Genomic DNA, 18,302 nt, shown 5'->3' with positions numbered 1-18,302 from the left:
GAGGTGACGCTCGGGGCCGCGAGAGAGGATAGAACCCAACTAGCGCTAAAGGGGAAGACGAAGGGGCGGGCCGGGCGCCAGAGCATCCTAGCCTCCCAGCCAACTAGCGACAGTGGCAGGGAAATGGAGGGCTAGAGAGGGCCAGGAAAAGGGACACTCACCGTCGTAGGGGAGGGCCTGGGAGGGGCAAAGCTCTTGTCCCCAGAAAGGCGAGACGAGATGGGGTCCCCAAGACAGGACCCCCACGGGTCGAAAATGAGGAGAGTGCGTTTCTCTTTCGGCCCCCAAGGAGCGGGAGAACCGGCTGCTGGGGCTTACTCGGCAGCCGACGAGGTTCAGCAGCTCAGGGCTGGACCGGCCGGGACTGGGGCGGAGTGCGACCCCGGGGGTTGCTGGGCAGCGTCGAGACCCGGGGAGCACGGAACGGAGAAATTGCGAAAACTTTCCGCAAGGGGACGCCATTTCCAAGTGTCGCAGACTCCCGACAACAGCGCTCCCTCCTTGGCAGTCACCGTCAGTGAACCACGCCGTGACCTTGGAGATGAACGCTTGGATTCCTGGAGCAAGTAGGTACTGAAGGGGCGCTTCCCTCCACGAAGTGTCCTCGGATACCGGAAAGGTGGTGGAAAAGCCGGGAAATGTATTGCTACTCTCGACCACCCCGGCTGTTCCTGTGGTCTTTGGTAGCTACTGCAGTGTTCAGTAAATCCTAAAATCTAGGTTTCACACCCACACTCTACCACTTGCTGGCGGTGTAAATCGTGGCCAAGTCATTTAAATTCTCCGAACCTGTTTTCTCCTCTTTAAAATGGAGGTAATACCTCACAGGGTTGTAGTGAATGCGTACTGTAAATTGTAAACTACACTCATTCATCTTTACCCCTAGCTGTATTCCCTGGTGCCTTGCATAGTGGCAGAACCGTAATAGGTACTCAAAAATATTTTCTCGTATGAATTAAAGTACAATTGTGCATTTTGTATTTACTAAATTTTCATTAAGAATTTATGCGGGAATGTCTCACTTGTTCTTCCTTCAGGTTTGCTAAGGACTCTAGGAGTTCCCCTCCACCATATCTTAGTTTAATAAATAATTTTTTCAAGCCAGAGAAGCTAAGAAGCTCAGAGATGAGGTTTAAAGAAAAGACAGTGGAAATGATGAAGCTGAACAACCAAATAAAACAAACTCAAATCCAGCAAGAATTACTAATGGAGGAGACCAGGCAGCTGTACGCTGAAAAGTTACTTGTCCAGACTGAAAACAAATTCTTTCTGGAATACCTAACCAACAAAACTGAGGAGTATGGAGGGCAGCCTGAAAAGCTGTGGAACAACTACTTACAAAAAACTGAGGAGATTGAACGAAGGAGGCAAGAATCAGCCTCCAAATATGCGAAACAAACTTCAGTGTTTAAAAGGGAGCTCTTGCAGAAGGAAAAGATCCAGTTCAATTTAAAGCAGCAGTTGCAGGCTCTGAGGAATGTTTCACTATTAAAGGAGAAACAGGAGAGAGAAATACAGATATTACAGGAAGAGAAGAAGAAAACCCAAGCTGAGACAGATGCAAAGAAACAGGAAGTCCAGGTCCAGTTACTCCAGGAAAAAGCATTCCTGGAGAAACAACTGAGTGAGCCAGACATGAGGCAGTTGGGAAAGAGAAAAAGAAAGGAGCTTGACAGGAAGGCCCAGGCCTTGGAGCAGGAAGCAAAGCAGTATACTTTTGAGTTCTACTGCAGCATCAGGAGAGAGAACCAGGAGTTAGGGAAGAAATTACTGCAGCAAACTCAGCAATGCCAGGAGTTGCAGGCTATTAAAAGCCAGTTAAAAAATCAGAAGCAGCAGCTGCAGCAGGAACAGTGGTATGTGCAGTGCTTAATCCGGGGGAGGCAACGATTGCAAAGAAGGCATAATTGGTGCCCAAGACAGGATGCTCCAAAGGCCACAATAACACCTCCCCTGAGTACCAAACCAAGGATTAATCCAAAGCAATTCCTAAAATAACACTGATTCAGTAAGGACTGGAGTATTCTTATGTGCTGCATACACCTGGTTAGGAAGGCTTTGGGACCTCAGACTGCTATGGTAAAACATCCATCATGATGTGTTAGTGTGAAAGATGAGGTGCGTTTTTCCAGCGGTATGCTAGACATTTGTGCCACCAGCTTCCCTTAATTAGGTTTTTCCTTAATTAGATCTTGTTAATAAACAGGATGTTCCTTAACTCTCCAGATAACCTAATACCATTTCCCAAACACCAGTACATTAAACTAGCTCAAGAAAAGCACCTTGAGGTAGTGAAAGGAAAACAGTTGTGTGATTTATCTCATCTAGCTAAGTTAGATTTCTAAGAATAGCATTTCAGATTGACTTTATATAGTGCCTTCTGCTCTGTAAACAACCAGTGATCCTCATGTCTCTTGGCCAGTTGCACACAAAGAAGGCAAAGTGCTTTTAAGCTCTTTTCCAGGTCTGCACCAGTGACCAGGCAGTTCCTGCTCTAGTTTTGTCAAGTGAAAGAGTAATCTAACTGAAAGGCATGTTCAGTAAGAGCTAGGCTGGAGGAGGGGGGTGGAGCACTGGGCAGAATGACCTTTTGTCTGATGCTCAGCCCCTACAATTTTAGCTTTGAGTAAATTGAGAAGGGAAGAGCAGATAAAGGGGATGTCTGTTAGGTCAGCTCTTACTTTTGAAAATCTTGTCTGTAAGAAATACCTCTAGCATTAATGAGGTCACTGCTTATTTCAGGAAAACATATGAAAAAAAGTTTTAAAATATTGGGACAACTTTAAAGAGTCTTGTGCCATCTATTTCCCTAACAACATTCTAAATTCTAAGACAACAAGTAAGATTAGTTGATGTTAGATATAGTAAGTACTTCAGTTTTAGGTCACTTATTACATTTTCTTCCTACTATGTGTGCACTTAATAGTACATGAAATGCCTTTTGTAATCAATATGTGCCTTATATTTATTTAGAAGAACTGGAAATAATATTTTTAATTAGTATAGACTTTTAGGGTAGTTTTTAAAAAATTTTTTGCACTTAATGACCTACTGATGGCTGGACTAGTTATTTGCATGCTGAATCCTAGTACAGGAATATAATCCCATATTTTAACATCACTTCTCTATGGGAAAATAAAATCAACTTTGTTTTCCAGAAATTGTCAGTGATGAAAAACTTCAAAATAATTTTCCTGATTTTCAGTTTTATTCCTATGTAAAATGAATTCCTTTAAAATTGTGGAGTAAAAAATTTTTTCTCCCTCAATGCCTTCAACTTCTAGCTTTAACAATGTTTTTGTTAAATGTGTAGTTATTAAAAATAAAAACCTTAGATTATAATGTATCTGTTGACTTTTTTCCAGTGTATTTTCTACTCCATCACTCTTCTCCCTTACTATTGCTTCTGCATGTCTTATTCATATTAGTGTGCACATAATAAAACTGCAATTTTAATACAGAAAGTAGAATTTTAGATAGTATGCAGGTACCTTAACCTGAATACTTTGGTTCTTGAGCTGAAAATACAGAAAGACTGAACTTGAAAAACATGGTAACCAAGACAAATTTGAAGGCCTATTCTCTGTGGATGCAAAAATGCAAAAAAAAAAGCATAGGAAAATACATACTAAGGCTGAGTTGGTAAGTAGGAGGGATTTAGAATCTTATTATTCTGCTGTGAGTTTCCCTTCTGCCTTTGCTGTCCCAATTATCTAACTGGGGAGTAGATAACTTCCGTCCCATACATTTATCTTTTAATTCCTACCATCCCAGATAATGAATCTGGTGTATTGCATTATGTCTATCCCTTTCAGAGTGAGGCCTCAAGGGCTTGAAGACTTTTGTGGGTGACAAGGTACTTTGAAACCCAAACCTGCAAGTGAGCAATAGATTGGCCAACTAATATCTCAACCTACTTTTAGTCTGCTTTGCTATGAAGAAAATTAAACAGGGTGATGTTACAGAAAGTACATTTAGAGGGAAAAGACAACCAAGGTGAAATTTAGGTTAAGACCTAAATGATATAATGAAGCCTACCTTGCAAAAACCAGGGAAGAAGCCATTCTGGGCAATGGGAACAGTGAAGGTAAAGGTTCTAGGTTTAGTAGGTTCCAGGAACTAAAAGGTGAATGTAGCTAAAGTGTATTGGGAAATGGTCAGAGAACAGAGGTGGAGCAGAGGGACAGGAGGCTAAATGGGTTAACAGTGGGAGCAGAAGGCCTTATAGGACAAAGAGCACTGGGAAACCAGCAGGCTTTTAGCAGGTGAATGAGGTCTGATTTACAATTTTAAAAACTCAATACAGCTGTTACTGGCGTGTATCCAAGCCAGTAAAAATCAGAAGGAAACAATCAAGAAAGTATTATGGTCTAGCCAAGAGGTGATGATGGTTCAGACTGGGGTGGCTGAAATAGAAGTAAATAGAAAGAAGAGAAGACTAAAGGGTGAAGGGAAAATGAAAGGTTAAGAATGAAACACAAGTAAAATTTCTAAAGTGTTCCCTTTTAAGAAGATGAGCAGAATAATTGGTGAGAACTGATTTTTAAAATGAAGTATTTCAGACACACAATACAGAAGACCAGAACAAGCTCACTATCCACCTTAAGAAATAAGAACTTACAAATTCACTTGTAGTCCCTCTGAATCCCAGAAGCACTGTCCTAAATTTGGTGTTTATCATTCCTGTGCATGTTTTCATGCCATATATACATATGTATATATGATATTAAACTATAAATGTACTAAATACAAATATATATATAACATAGCATAGAAATATTTTTTACATATCCATAAACAATATAGAGCATTGTTTTTGCTTCTTTTTAAACCTTATATAAATGGCACACTTCACGTATACTGTAACTTGCTATTCCCAGACATTATTTTTGAGATGTATTCATGACACAAGAAGCCCTAGTTAATTTTGTAGCGTATAGTATTCCACTGTACGATTCTATCCCCTCTCCTGATGGACAATTCGACTAGTATCAGAGTAGGCTAACAAACCCAAGAATGTACAATGCCTCAAATAAGGTATTTTTTTATCTGCAGCAGTCTCAGACAGATGTTCCTGGTTGGCAATTAGTCCTTCATGGGATGATTCAAGGCATCAACTATTTTCCATTTTGTGCTCTGCCACCCTCTAAAGCCACTCTATTATCTGCATCTGGCCCGAGGAAGGGGAAAGAAAGCATAGAGCTAACATTCACTTTCTTAAAAGTTCTAGCCTGGATGTGACACACGTCACTTCCACTCACATTCTACTGCTGAGCAGTTAGTTGGCTACCCCTTCACTACAGGGTCAGGGGACTAGAAGGCTGGGAAACATAGTTTAACCATTTGTCCTATAATTCTGTAACTCTGCAAGGTGAGAGCAGATTTTGGTGGACAGCTAGTAGTCTCTGCTACGTGTTGTAAACGATACCATGATATCATTCTTTATGTCTCCTCGTACACCTGGGCAAGAGGATTTTTCTCTGTATGTACCCAGGAGTAAAACTGCTAAGTCTTAGGGCATATTTTGAGCTTGACTAGATACTGCCAAATCATTTCCAAAGTGATTGTTACAATTAATGTTCCAAACTGTGCATGAGGGTTCACATTCTCCACCACCTGGCTATACTCGATATTTTCAAATTTATATTATTCCAATAAATTTGGTTTAAAAATTTAAAAACTCAGTAGTATGATTACAATACTCTCTACTGAGTCCTGCTGAGACCTGGCCTCAGGAAGGAAAAAAAAAAAAATTTTAAGATTATATTTATTTATTTGAGAGAGAGCCCGAGCAGGGGGAGGGGCAGAGGGACAAGTGGACTCCCTGCTGAGCAAGGAGCCAAATGCCGGGCTCAATCCCAGGACCCTGAGATCATGACCTGATCTAAGTCAGATGCTTTACTGACTGAGCCACCAGGGCGCCCCAGGAAGGAAAAATTTTTAAAGTGCCTGCAAGGGCCCTGGATGAGACTGGACAAGTTTCCTATATTAATTCACTTTAATCTCAAACAAATTACTCATTTTAACCAGCAGATTTCAGGGGATAAAAAACTACCAACACCCCGCATTTGGTACTTCTTTCAAACCCACTCCCATGTCTAGCCATTTTCTTACCCCCATATACTGTGTCAGCAAGGAGTCAAGTAGCAGGTCGGAGTCAATGAACAACTGGAAACATCATTCTAACCGACAGTCATTTATTTCTTTTGTCATTGCCCAACATTCCCCAAGTCTTACTCACCAGAAATTAATATAGCTTCTTCATTTCTCCTCCCTGACAATCCTCATCTACCGAAAGGGTTTTAAGGGTGCAACTGCCAATGAAAATGTAGAGTGGACATACCACATCCTTGACTTGTTTCAAAACTATCTATTCTGGCAGTATCCAAATCTGGTTTCAATGCTCCCTTGTTTGAAAGTGGTCTTCACAAAAGCCCACATTTTAAAGCTATGTGGAGCAGCACAGGATACAGAGTTCAAGAGTAGTAACAGCCTTTCAGAATTTGAAAAGGTAGTATTAATCCATATCAGGGTTCAGGGTCCTTGCTTTTTATGTGGCAGATGCCACAAAAATTGGCAAGAATATATAAGACCAATATATGTGGAGAAGGGGAAGAGAATCTAGAAACCCAACACAGAGCTGTTCTAAACAATGCTCCAGAGAAAGCCAGCCTCAAAGAAAAGTAGCCCACTAGACATTTTTTATCAGGTAGGCATGAGGTACAGAAGAGGAATTTTTCTTTCCAACACCAGAGAAATATCTACATCTGGTGTCAAAGTCTCAAGATATAAAGAGGATAGAACTCCACATAAAAAGAGGACAGAGGACAATATTCTCAGAAAACTCCAAGAGACAGAGGTTGGCTAAAGGGAGGAATAAAGACTTAGCACAGTGTAGACTAACAAGTGAGGTCAAGTCCAGAGGAGAAGGAATGTGTACCTTGGCTACCAATCTTAGTGGCATTACCAGGAACACTAGGATTCTGGGTCAAAACATCAAGTGCAATGTGGTATTTCTCAATCCTTAAAACTGGGGGAGCAAACAAGCTTCTGGAGGGCACTGATCATAGCAACTGATGAGGCCTCAAGCCCCAAGAAAGTCGAGGCAGTATTTATTGCTTCTTCTACTTCCTTCTTTCCAATCATTTTCATGTTTGGGACATGTTAATGTTTGGGCTGCTTTTCATGCTTGTGGGTCTAGTTAGACAGTCACTGCTACTTGGGACAAACAAAACATTTCCCAATAAAACCAGTGTAGAGAGGTTCTAGCTTTTTCATCCTAAATCCATTTTCTTACTTTCAATCCTAAAACCATATCGAGAGAACAAACAGCCTCCATAAAATCTGTTTCCCAAGGAGACAGGATAAGCTTATTATATGAGTGACAACAGTTCTAGCTTCTAGGATTGTTATATCACAAATACAAAATGATAAGTCAGTATGATTTTAAAAAATTAATTTGGAATTGTTTTATAAGCGAGATGATGGAATGACTACTTAATCAGTGGAGAGTCCAAGAACATTCTATAGCCCAGGAAGGAAAAGGACAACCAATCGGGTTTCTCAGTTTTGTACAGGGCAAGAGGGGCCCATAGTTGGCCTTAAGAGGGAGCTCTTTGGGCAAGATAAGAGAAAAACAAGAGGACTCCAATGAGGAATAGCGGGGAAAACCTACCCAAAAGGGCTGGGGGTGGGGGTGGGGTCAAAGTGAATAAATAGGGAGAACGGTGAAATTTACACAGGAGGTAGGAGCTGAGAAAGTCACAGCCTTACACAAACAGCTGAAAGAGTACATTTCCCCTCGCTCAGCCCCCATGACTCAGTCCTCCCAGCACAGGTCCCCGTGACAACAGCGGCACGTCTGCTCTCCTAGGAGCTTCCACACTGCCTGCCTACTTCCTTCCTCGTTTATGATTAGTCTTTGGGGGCTTTACTTTCTGGAACTGTGCTGGCACCGGCTCCTGCTCCGGTTCCTTACGGGAGGTCGACACTAGCAATTCCTCGTTACTCCTCCTCTGATCCTTCCCTACTCTAAGACTCAGCTCTGCCTCAGGAAGCTCGATGCCAGGCTGCTGCAGCCTTCGCAGAGACCTTCTGCTCCTGTGCTGCTGCCTCCGCTTTTCTTCTTCTTGCTGCCGCTGCTTTATCTTCATTAGCTTTTCAAAGCTTTTGGTTGTTGTTGGGTTTACAACGAACCAATCCTACAGAGGCAAAATGGAAAAATCATCCAGTCAATACACAGTAGAGAGCACAAAGAATGGGTGCGGGAAGAAATCTTCTCTTTTTTTAAAGATTTATTTATTTATTTGAGAGAGAAAGAGAGCACAAGGAGTGGGTGGGGCAGAGGGCAAGAGAGAATCCCAGGCAGACCCCTGCCAAGCACAGAGCCCAACACGGGGCTCGATCCCACAACCCCAAGATCATGACCTGAGCTGAAATCAAGAGTCCGACGCTCGACCGACTGAGCCACCCAGGCGCCCCGGGTGTGGGAAGAATTTCTAAAAGGCATGGTTAGGGCAGAATGCAGTAAGAAGGAAACAGGGAACCATAGCTTGTAACTCTGTGCTTTAAACTGGGAGAAATTCAATACAGAGTAGTCATTATGAGCATTTATTGTGTAAGACATGATTTGGGGTACTTCAGTAAGTGATCTACAAAGTCTGTTCACTTAGCATCAACCCACTCATTTATCTCCTTTATAAAAATCTCATGAGATACAAAGCACTGGGCCATACGAGATTTTTATTTCATGATAGTATAGTGGGTAAGAGCATGGACTTTGCAGCCAGACGGCCTACGTGCAAATCCCAACTGTTTCTAGCTCTGTGACCATGGGGAAATTACTTAACCTCTCTGAGACTCAGTTTAAAAAAATAAGAGTTGAGGAACATGGAATCCAATTATGAAACATCCTTGCAAGAGAAAGAAAGAAAGAAAGAAAGGAAAGAAAATGAATTTCAATTTAAAATCAAGTGATCTGATCAGTCTTCTAGGTCTACCTACCAATTTATAGGAATTACCCTGAGAGAGGACCACCACCACAGAAATGCAATCAGCAAAATCCAAAATGTGTGTAAACATATGTGACAAATGACTGCTTCTTCGGAGGAAAGGGGAAACCCCTAGACCTGCAGTGTCCAATGAGAGAGTCACTAGCCACATGTGGCTAATAAGCTCTTGAAAAATGGCTAATCCAAATTGAGATATGCTTTCAATATAAAAAATACACATTAAATTTCAAAGACTTAGTATGAAAAAATATAAAGTATCTCATTAATAATTTTTATTGACTACATGTTCAAAAGATAGTATTTTAGCTATACTGGGTTAAATAAGATATATTATCAACATTAATTTCACCTGTTTTCTTCATTTTTTTTTTTTAAAGATTTTATTTATTTGACAGAGAGAGACACAGCGAGAGAGGGAACACAAGCAGGGGGAGTGGGAGAGGGAGAAGCAGGCCTCCTGCCGAGCAGGGAGCCCGATGCGGGGCTCGATCCCAGGACCCTGGGATCTTGACCTGAGCCGAAGGCAGACGCCCAACGACTGAGCCACCCAGGCGTCCCTCTTCATATTTTTAAAATGTGGTTACTAGAAAATCTTAAATTACATACTTGACTCACATAACATTTCTATTGGATAGCACTTTAGAATAAAACATACAGTATATGGACCTTTTTTTTTTTCTTGCTCCTGATTTGAACAAGCCAACCGGAAAAAATTATGAGGCAATCAGGGAAATTTAAATAATTTAAATAATGACTGGGTATATGACGATATTCAAGAACCACTGCTAATTTTTAGGTGTAATGATGGTTGTGGTTATACATTTTTAAAAGTCCTTATATTTTAGACACACACATCAAAAGAAGCAGTGACAGTGGACATGGTATGTGGAATTTGCTTTAAAATAGCCTTTAAGGGACAAAAAAAGTGGGTGTGATTATAAAGGAAAACAAGATTGGACATACACTGATGTCTGTTAAGGCTTTTCATTATACTATTCTGTCCATTTCCACGTATTTGAAAATTTCTGTTAAAAAAAAAAGTAGTATAAGAAAATGTGAGGCCAAGAGGGAAGAACAGAGTAAAAATGTTTTACCACCACAGATAATTCATAAATACAGGCACAAATCATTGAACTAATGCTTGAGGAACAAGCCCCAAACCAAGTGAAATTTGTTGGCTCCAACTTTTTAAGAAGAAACTGGAGAAACAGGTTAACTACATAAAGGCCAGATTTTGTCAGGAGATTAATTATCTTTTAAATAATTCCTGAGGTTAAAAAGGTATGCTATTATTGTAAAAAAAGGTATGACTGCCTTCCAGAAGAAATCTCAGATATAGAAAGGGATTCCCAAAGCTTAAACCTGTAAAACAACAGGGACCACACTTGATGACACTAACTACAGCCCACATTGTTAAGAACTATTAAATGTGAGGGCAGAGAACAGCTAAAGGTGCTTGCTCTTTTTCCTTATCAGGCAACAATAGTTTCTACAGTAAGATATTCCAAGAGAATGCACACTCTACTCCTTTAGCTTTTGCAACACAGGTATTTAATTATACAGGAAACAATTTCTCTATTCACCTGTATTACTAAAAACTTGTCCTAAGAGAAAACTCTTGACTTTCTGAACCTTAAAGCATTTTTATACAGAATTGATTCTGTAATTCTGAAAATTTACAAACCTTAAGAAAAGCTTAATGAACCCTAGATTTACTATGGTTAACTTCTCTTCCCTTTTTTCCTTCTTTTCGTCCTTTTGCTGAACCATTTGCAAGTTATCTGCAGACTTATTTCATCCCTAAAAACCGGCATAGATCTGCCTAAGAACAAGGGCATTCTTCTGCACAACTACAATACAGTGATCACATTTGGGAACATGAACAATGACTCATTACTATTATTTAATGAGTCCGTATTCCAATTTCTCCAGTTGTCTCACTAATGCCCTTTATAGTTGTTTCTTTGCGGTATTTGAAACATTAAAAACCGGTTGCTCAAAGACATTAGAATAGGAGAAAACAGAAGTATAGAGATGGCTATAAAACAAGAATTCCAAAAGTATAAATTTAGCCTGGTGCCCAAATGCCTGATTTAACTGAATTTAAAAGAACCAGAAGAGCTCAGGGATGCTCACACTTACAGTGAGCTCAAATGCTTTCACAGAAAAATATAATTATGCATCTAATTTTACAAAGTATTTTAACTCCATCTCTCGTAACCACTTTCGAGTTACTTTCCTCAACAGTCCTAGCCCATAAAAACGCACAAAATGCTCCTTCCTTGGGACATATGTGTGGGTTCCACAGGATTACAAAAACATGGTGAGAAAGCAGGGACCTCACCTCGGCATGGACAGAGTTGATATGATACTTGACACCACTCTCTGACACAAATTCTTTTTGACACAGCAGACATTTGTATTTTCCAGCCACAAAGTTTCCCTGTTTTCAAGACAGAAAGAAAAGGGAATTACTGGTAAATTCAGGAACACATACCTGGGTCATGTGTGGGGATCATTAGAGATGAAAAAAGGGGATTTTACTTCAGCAAAGGTAAGAAGGAAGAAAATCCAAAACAGCAATATACTTAGGAAAATCAGATTGGGCCAGACTATCACTACTATAAATCTATCCTAAAATAATTCTATACGTAATACCCCCACCCCCTCAACACAACCTGAAGTTCTCCTACTTGTATTATAGAACATGCCACACTTTTCTATCTTCCCTTGTTTCTGTCACTTCACTTCCAGGTTCTCTTGGTTCCTCTTCCCAAATTATCAAACTCCTGAAGTTCACCAGAGGCACCAATGTATATAATTCTTCCCACTATAATCCACTGCTCCAAAGAGTGTCTTGGACATCCAAAATTAAAGAAGTATCATCCATAATACCTAGTTGAAGGGCTCAGACACTAAGATCATGATGACAAACTCCTTAGTATTCCTGGACAGATCTGGTTTGGATGCCTACACTCCCATGCTGCCTTGAACTGAGACTTCTCTCCCCTCCTGAAGCTCTGAGTGTCCATGGTGTTCATTTTGTGTGAAGAGATATTTCTGAATGGAATTAAAAAGTGGCAGCAGTCCCCATAGCTGTGGGTTGTAGGGCACCTGGGTCAACACAGAAAAGATTCAGTGAGGTGAACAGCTGTCTGCCTGACACCCACGGAGAGAGCCTACTTCTCATCCCCAGAGGCCAGTATAATTCAGATGGGATTAGAGGATCTTCATCAATCCAGATAAGCACACGTAAGTTGATTCTAGAAAGTTTAAGGCCCAAAAAGACAGGGCAGGCCCAAGGCAGGAGAGGCTCAGGTGGAAGAAGTTAAATCCCTGGAAGAGGCTCAGAATTAATATTATTTTTCTCCAAATTCTTTAAATGATAAGATTTAAGGCTATGTTGGCTTTTTCTGTATCTTGGACATATCCTGGCATCCCATCCAGTAACAGACCAAGAATCCTTAGGACATAAAAAACTAAACCAGCCTCTGAAGATAACAGCAAACAGGACAACTAGCTGTTCACCTAAACTGAATTCTCTTCCATATCAGACTATTTTAGAGGTCATGTTAAGATAAATTGTTCAGAAAGTTACAAACCAAGGTACAAGAGCCCAGGTGAGCTTTAAGGCCTGATACACTACTGTAGACAGCCTCACAACCCTGAAAAAGAGAAGAAGAAATAACATGAAGATTATACCAAACCTCATCCTTCTCTTAGCAATCTGGTCGTTTACACTGACCAACCATACATTTAGAGGAAGAAGCCCAATAAATTATATTGCAAACCAAACAGGAAAAGAATTCACACATAAGCCACAAAAGCAAAAAGAGAAAACCAAGGATAGGTTTAAAGAAAAAAAAAAAAGTGAACAAGCTGTTTAGAAAAGCTTAACATATTCTCTTCCCTGGGACTTTTTCTCTGACACTTAGAGAAACAGAAAATTGCACAGTAAGATTTTTTTTTAATCTGCCTTCTTCAGTACAAATGTGTCTCCTATTTCTTGAGTATCTGCCCCTTCCCCAAGTACTGCATATATAGCTGTGGCAGGTTAAAGATGGCTGGAAATTCTCTGCCACTCTTCCCTGTGAGAAGTGGAGTCTGCTTACCCTCCCTTTGAATCTGGGTGAACCCTGTGATTCCTCTGACCAATAGAATGCCATGGAAATGATGCTGAACAGATTCTGAAGCTAGGCCTTAAGAGATCTGCAGCTTCCACCTTCATGTTCTTGGGATACTCAGAAGTCAGTTGCCACGTACCCTGCTGGTAACCCACTATACTCTGATGGAGAGAGGCCATGTGGACAGCCAAGCTCCCAGCCAAATTAGTTACACAGAAGCCATCTTGGACATTGAGGTCCCATCCAAGCTTGCAGCTAAACACAACCCACGAGTGATCCCAGCGGGTGCCATGTACAACAGGAGAATGTTCTCTGAGCCCTGGCAGAATTAGTGATTTACAGAATTCTGAACAAATACAATAATTGATGTTTTAAACCACTGAGGTTCAGGTACTTCGTCATGATGGAATAAATAACTGAAACAACAGTTTGATAAACATTTACTGAATAAATGAATGAGAAAGAACCACCTGGTTAGGGCACTGAATGCGATGATATTTCTTGATATCTGACTTCCATTTGTGTAGGACTTCCTGGCTGAAGGTAGGTAGCCCAGGGCGAGTATATTTTAACTACAAGACAAGAAACATTTTATTGGAGGAATCCGATTTCCAACCAAAACACCCCAAAAGTTTCACACCAATTCTTCAGGTTATGTAATTCTGGACTTCAACAAGCATACTTCCATATGCAGAAAAACTGTAGTATGTAAGACCTTTAAATACAAATTTACCTGAAACTGGTAAGGACAATTGTCTATTGTTTAATCTTAGGATAGTCTGACTTTTAACAGAGGGCAGGAGACTTTCAGATATCGCACTTCATCTATAGTTTGAAAAAGCTTAATGACAGAGCATTTACACAGTTAAAACACTTGTTACAAAAAAGACAGGGATACAAATATGTACTATATATAAAATATACTTATCATATGTATACTTACAGGGTACACATATACACACACATTTATAATACATTCAGTAGAAATATATGTAGATGGGGAAAAGGCTAGAAGGCTATAAATGAACATGTTAACAGTAGTTGTCTCTGGGTGGTGGAATTTTGAGTGGTTTTAATGTTTTTTCCCTGCTCCTCTGCATTTCTCCTTTTTCTTCAAAGGTGTCATGTTAATTTTGGGGGTTTTTTTAAGATTTTATTTATTTATATGAGAGAGAGACACAGAGATAGCGAGAGAGAGCACAAGCAGGGGGAGGGGCAGAGGGAAAGGGAAAAGTAGGCTCCCTGCTCGGGCTCCCTGGAATCAAAGCAGGGCTCAATCCCAGGACCCTGGGATCATGACCTGAGCCAAAGGCAGACGCTTAACCAACTGAGCCACCGAGGCACCCCAATTTTTGGTATTTTAAAAATTCAAACAAAAACACTGAGGTTCAACCTAAAACAAAGATGTGAGAGAACTCTGGGGATGGAACACACCATCTTTCCTTCTACTGCCCAAGTAGAATTAACTATTCCTCACACTCGCCTTCATGTGCTTTGACACAAGTTAGTCTCTTCTTAAAACTGCAGCTGTAGTTTCCAGAAGAGACAGCTAGCACCTGGAGAGACAGTTCTTACAAAGTCCACCACAGGTAATAGCTATATTTCCAGTGAGTAAACGATCCTCCTGCTTGAAAAAAATAAGCATCTGATCTGTACCTCTGAAACAAATAATGCAATATATGTTAAGAAAGAAAAAAAGAAGAAGAAGAATGTAGCAGGAGGGGAAGAATGAAGGGGGGGAAATCGGAGGGGGAGAAGAACCATGAGAGACGATGGACTCTGAAAAACAAACTGAGGGTTCTAGAGGGGAGGGGGTTGGGAGGATGGGTTAGCCTGGTGATGGGTATTGAGGAGGGCACGTTCTGCATGGAGCACTGGGTGTTATGCACAAACAATGAATCATGGAACACTATATCTAAAACTAATGATGTAATGTATGGGGATTAACATAACAATAAAAAAATTAAAAAAAAAAAAAAAATAAGCATCTGAAACAGATACCGAGACAGAAAAACAGAACCAAAGCCCATAGAGGTAAGGGGAAGGAAGGAAGGCACCCTAAAGAAACTCTGGCAAATCTATAAAAGGAGTCAGAGCACAGAGTTGGCTTTATTTATAAGCACCTCCTCTCCTCTGCAGCTAGTGTATATGGGTCCATCTAAAATCCTTTTATAGTGATAGCAGAATATTTATAAAAACTATTATATTCATATAATAAACTATCATATTTATGCAGCTATTAAAAAAAAAGAAATGAGAATAATCTCAATGAACACATATGGAGTGATTTCCAGGATATACTTTTAAGTGAAAGAGAGTGAAGTACAAAAAAAGTACCTACGTAAGAAAGAAAAGAATATAAGAAAATACGCATTAATGTATGGTGATTAACATAACATAAAAAAAAAAAAATCTGGCCATCCATCCCATAAAAATATAAGAAGGATAAACCAGAAACTACTGAGTGTGGTTATCTTTGTGGGGAGCATGGTGGGAATAGGATGAAAATAAAAGGGTACTAAGAACAGGACAACTGGGAAGAGACCAGTGGCCCTTCTCTAAGAAGACCTTTAATACAGGTCTGACTTTTAGAACTACGGTAATGTTTCACATACCCCCAAGATAAATGACTACTTTCAATTAAACAGGACATACGGGGGAACCCAAAATGTAATGTAACATATGAACCTAATGATTACAAATGAGAAACCTAATGAAAGGGGGGGACCAATCTAAGTAACTATAAAATAGTACTCTGATTATATAGTATAAGGCCAAAGATGAAAAGAACTGTAACAAATACTGTTCTCCAGTTAGTAAATCTGTTTTTACAGGAGTATGGGAAAACAACTGTAAAACTATGTTATACTAGCGCTAAGCAAATAAGTAAATACATTGTACACAATGAGAGCCAGGTCTCTCACTGTTGGAGAAAGGAGTTACAAATAAGCACAGAGGAAGACAAGAATGAAACTTGCGGTGTTGGACTGGAATTGATGGTATCACGGCCTTAAATATGTATACAGATAGAGAGACATAAAAATGAACACAAGAGAGAGGGAGCCTGGGTGGTGCAGTCAGTTAAGCAGCCAACTCTTAAATTTCACCTCAGGTCATGATCTCAGGGTCCTGGATCAAACCCCACGTTGCGCTCTGCACTCAGCGTGGAGTCTGCTTGTCCCTCTCCCTCTGCTCCTCCCTTCACCCGCTCCCTCGCTCTCTCAAATGGATAAATGAAATCTTAAAAAAAAAAAAAATGAACAGAGTGTGTGTATGACCCATGAATATACATATATATGTATATGCATATACATATGCACCCTTGGATATGCATATACACACATACATACATACACACACACACACACATACACATACTCACATACTTACATATATATATATATATATATATATATATATATCTCCTAGCTCTATCCACCAAGAGGGCCCAGAAGCAATAACACCCCAGCAGGAATGAATACACCTACCATTCAAATCTTGGTTTTTTTTTTTTTTTAAAGATTTTATTTATTTGACAGAGAGAGACACAGCAAGAGCAGGAACACAAGCAGGGGGAGTGGGAGAGGGAGAAGCAGGCTTCCCGCTGAGCAGGGAGCCCGATGTGGGACTCGATCCCGGGACCCCGGGATCATGACCTGACCCGAAGGCAGACGCTTAACGACTGAGCCACCCAGGCGCCCAAAATCTTGGTTTTTAAATATATTCTCCAATAAAAGAAATCAGGATTCCTTGGAGAAATGGTTGATTCCAGGGCTAGGGCAGGGAATATATGAGATGACCCTACAGCATCTCATGGTGTCAAAAAGTAACAAAGTATTCAAAAAAATGATAGAGGCATGTCAAAAAGACACAGGGGCCCACTTGGAAGAGCTCTTGATGGCCAACTCTGGGACAATTTGAGCCACAAAATTAACAACAATAACAGCACCGTATTATAATGCTACAATAAAATATCCATGAGTCCATACTGATATAAGCAGATTAATAGAAGAAAAGGATGTATCTTTCTGACAGAATTCCAATTAATAACTGTGGAAGAAATAATGGAAATACTAAATATCATTAGGCAAACAACCATAATAATAATTGTTGCAGTGATGGATGCTACGTTAAGTGGGCAGAAGTATGATAAGGGTAGTTGCATAGTGTCAATCCCCCCACAAAATATTCACTAATTACAAGGGGGAAAACTGTAATTTTGCCTTGGAGAAAACTGGACAACACATCCTCATCAAGTGATCAAAGTCAACACCAGTAAAAAGACACATCAATATCATATACTTCCTGATATGGTGCACTGAGAAGGGCCAACACTGCTTCAGTGGTATTCTTGATAAAAACATAGGACCCTCAATCTAATCTCAAGAAAACACTAGACAAATCCCTATTAGAGAAATTCTACCAAATAACCAGCCCGTCCTCTTCAAAGTATCAAGAGCACAAAAGACAAAAAAAAAAAAAAGAGCCAGAAGAATTATAACAGATGGGAAGAGACTAAGGAGACACAGTAAAGAGAATTAAATGTGAGATCCTGATGGTATCCTATTATGGGATCCTGATGGGATACTATGTTATTGGTTATGTAGGATACTGGCATTAGAGGAAGCCAGGTAAAGAGCAGATGGGAACTCTGTACTAACTTTGCAATGGCTCTGCAAGTCTAAAATTATTTCCAAATAAAAAAGTTTTTCAAAAAGTATATATATTTGTGAAATAATAAAAAATATATATTGGTCTCTGCCCTCAGTTCCTGTTGGTACTTCGTTTTTGACCCTGGTTCCTGACAGAGAGCTCCTAAAACTCCTAAGTTCCGGAGTAATACCAGTATTTGACACAGAGCTCATAATCCCTTTTCATAATCCCCCAATTCTTGGTAGGCTCCTGGGTGGGGGGCTAGTCACCAGAAAGACCAAGCCATGACTTGAAGCTTGGAACTTTCAGACCCATTCCCCATTCTCTGGAGAGGGAAAGGAGCTAAAAATGGAGTTAATCAATCATGCCTACATGATGAAGCCTCCATAAAAATCCCAAAATTATGGGGTTCAGAGAGCTTCTGGATTGATGAGCATATATATGTGCCCAGGGGGTGATATACCCCCAACTCCACAGGGACAGGAGGTCCTATGCTTGGGACTCTTCCAGACCT

General features: G+C 40.2%; 2 protein-coding genes across 7 annotated transcripts in view; one reads left to right on the top strand and one right to left on the bottom strand.

The window, feature by feature from the left end:
- Positions 1-2: 2 nt before the first annotated feature.
- CCDC121 (coiled-coil domain containing 121) lies at positions 3-3,380 on the top strand. Its single transcript, XM_036090205.2, has 2 exons — positions 3-566; positions 1,038-3,380. Exons 1-2 carry the CDS (start codon positions 220-222, stop codon positions 1,996-1,998), a joined length of 1,308 nt encoding a protein of 435 aa, XP_035946098.1. The 5' UTR covers positions 3-219; the 3' UTR covers positions 1,999-3,380.
- Positions 3,381-6,180: 2,800 nt separating this feature from the next.
- The window catches only part of ZNF512 (zinc finger protein 512), a 31,402-nt gene continuing 19,280 nt past the window's right edge, over positions 6,181-18,302 (bottom strand). For all 6 annotated transcript variants that reach the window (XM_036090201.2, XM_078056117.1, XM_078056118.1 and 3 more), the window contains 4 exons: positions 13,606-13,707; positions 12,614-12,676; positions 11,356-11,454; positions 6,181-8,201 (listed from right to left, as the gene is read on the bottom strand). In XM_036090201.2, the coding sequence (XP_035946094.2) occupies positions 7,893-8,201; positions 11,356-11,454; positions 12,614-12,676; positions 13,606-13,707 (573 nt within the window). In that variant the 3' untranslated portion in view covers positions 6,181-7,892. The remainder of the gene's footprint in view (positions 8,202-11,355; positions 11,455-12,613; positions 12,677-13,605; positions 13,708-18,302) is intronic.

Source organism: Halichoerus grypus, chromosome 10 (genome assembly GCF_964656455.1).
Source record: "Halichoerus grypus chromosome 10, mHalGry1.hap1.1, whole genome shotgun sequence".
NCBI lineage: Eukaryota > Metazoa > Chordata > Mammalia > Carnivora > Phocidae > Halichoerus > Halichoerus grypus.
The sequence above is the reverse complement of the archived record's forward strand: the minus strand, read 5'-3'. Positions and strand labels throughout refer to the sequence as shown.

Excerpts from the sequence above, each read along its gene's own strand:
- CCDC121 (XM_036090205.2), top strand. The coding sequence starts at position 220 with ATGGGGTCCCCAAGACAGGACCCCCACGGGTCGAAAATGAGGAGAGTG. Across the intron at positions 567-1,037 it reads CGCTTGGATTCCTGGAGCAA|GTTTGCTAAGGACTCTAGGA; the intron begins GTAGGTACTGAA and ends TTCTTCCTTCAG.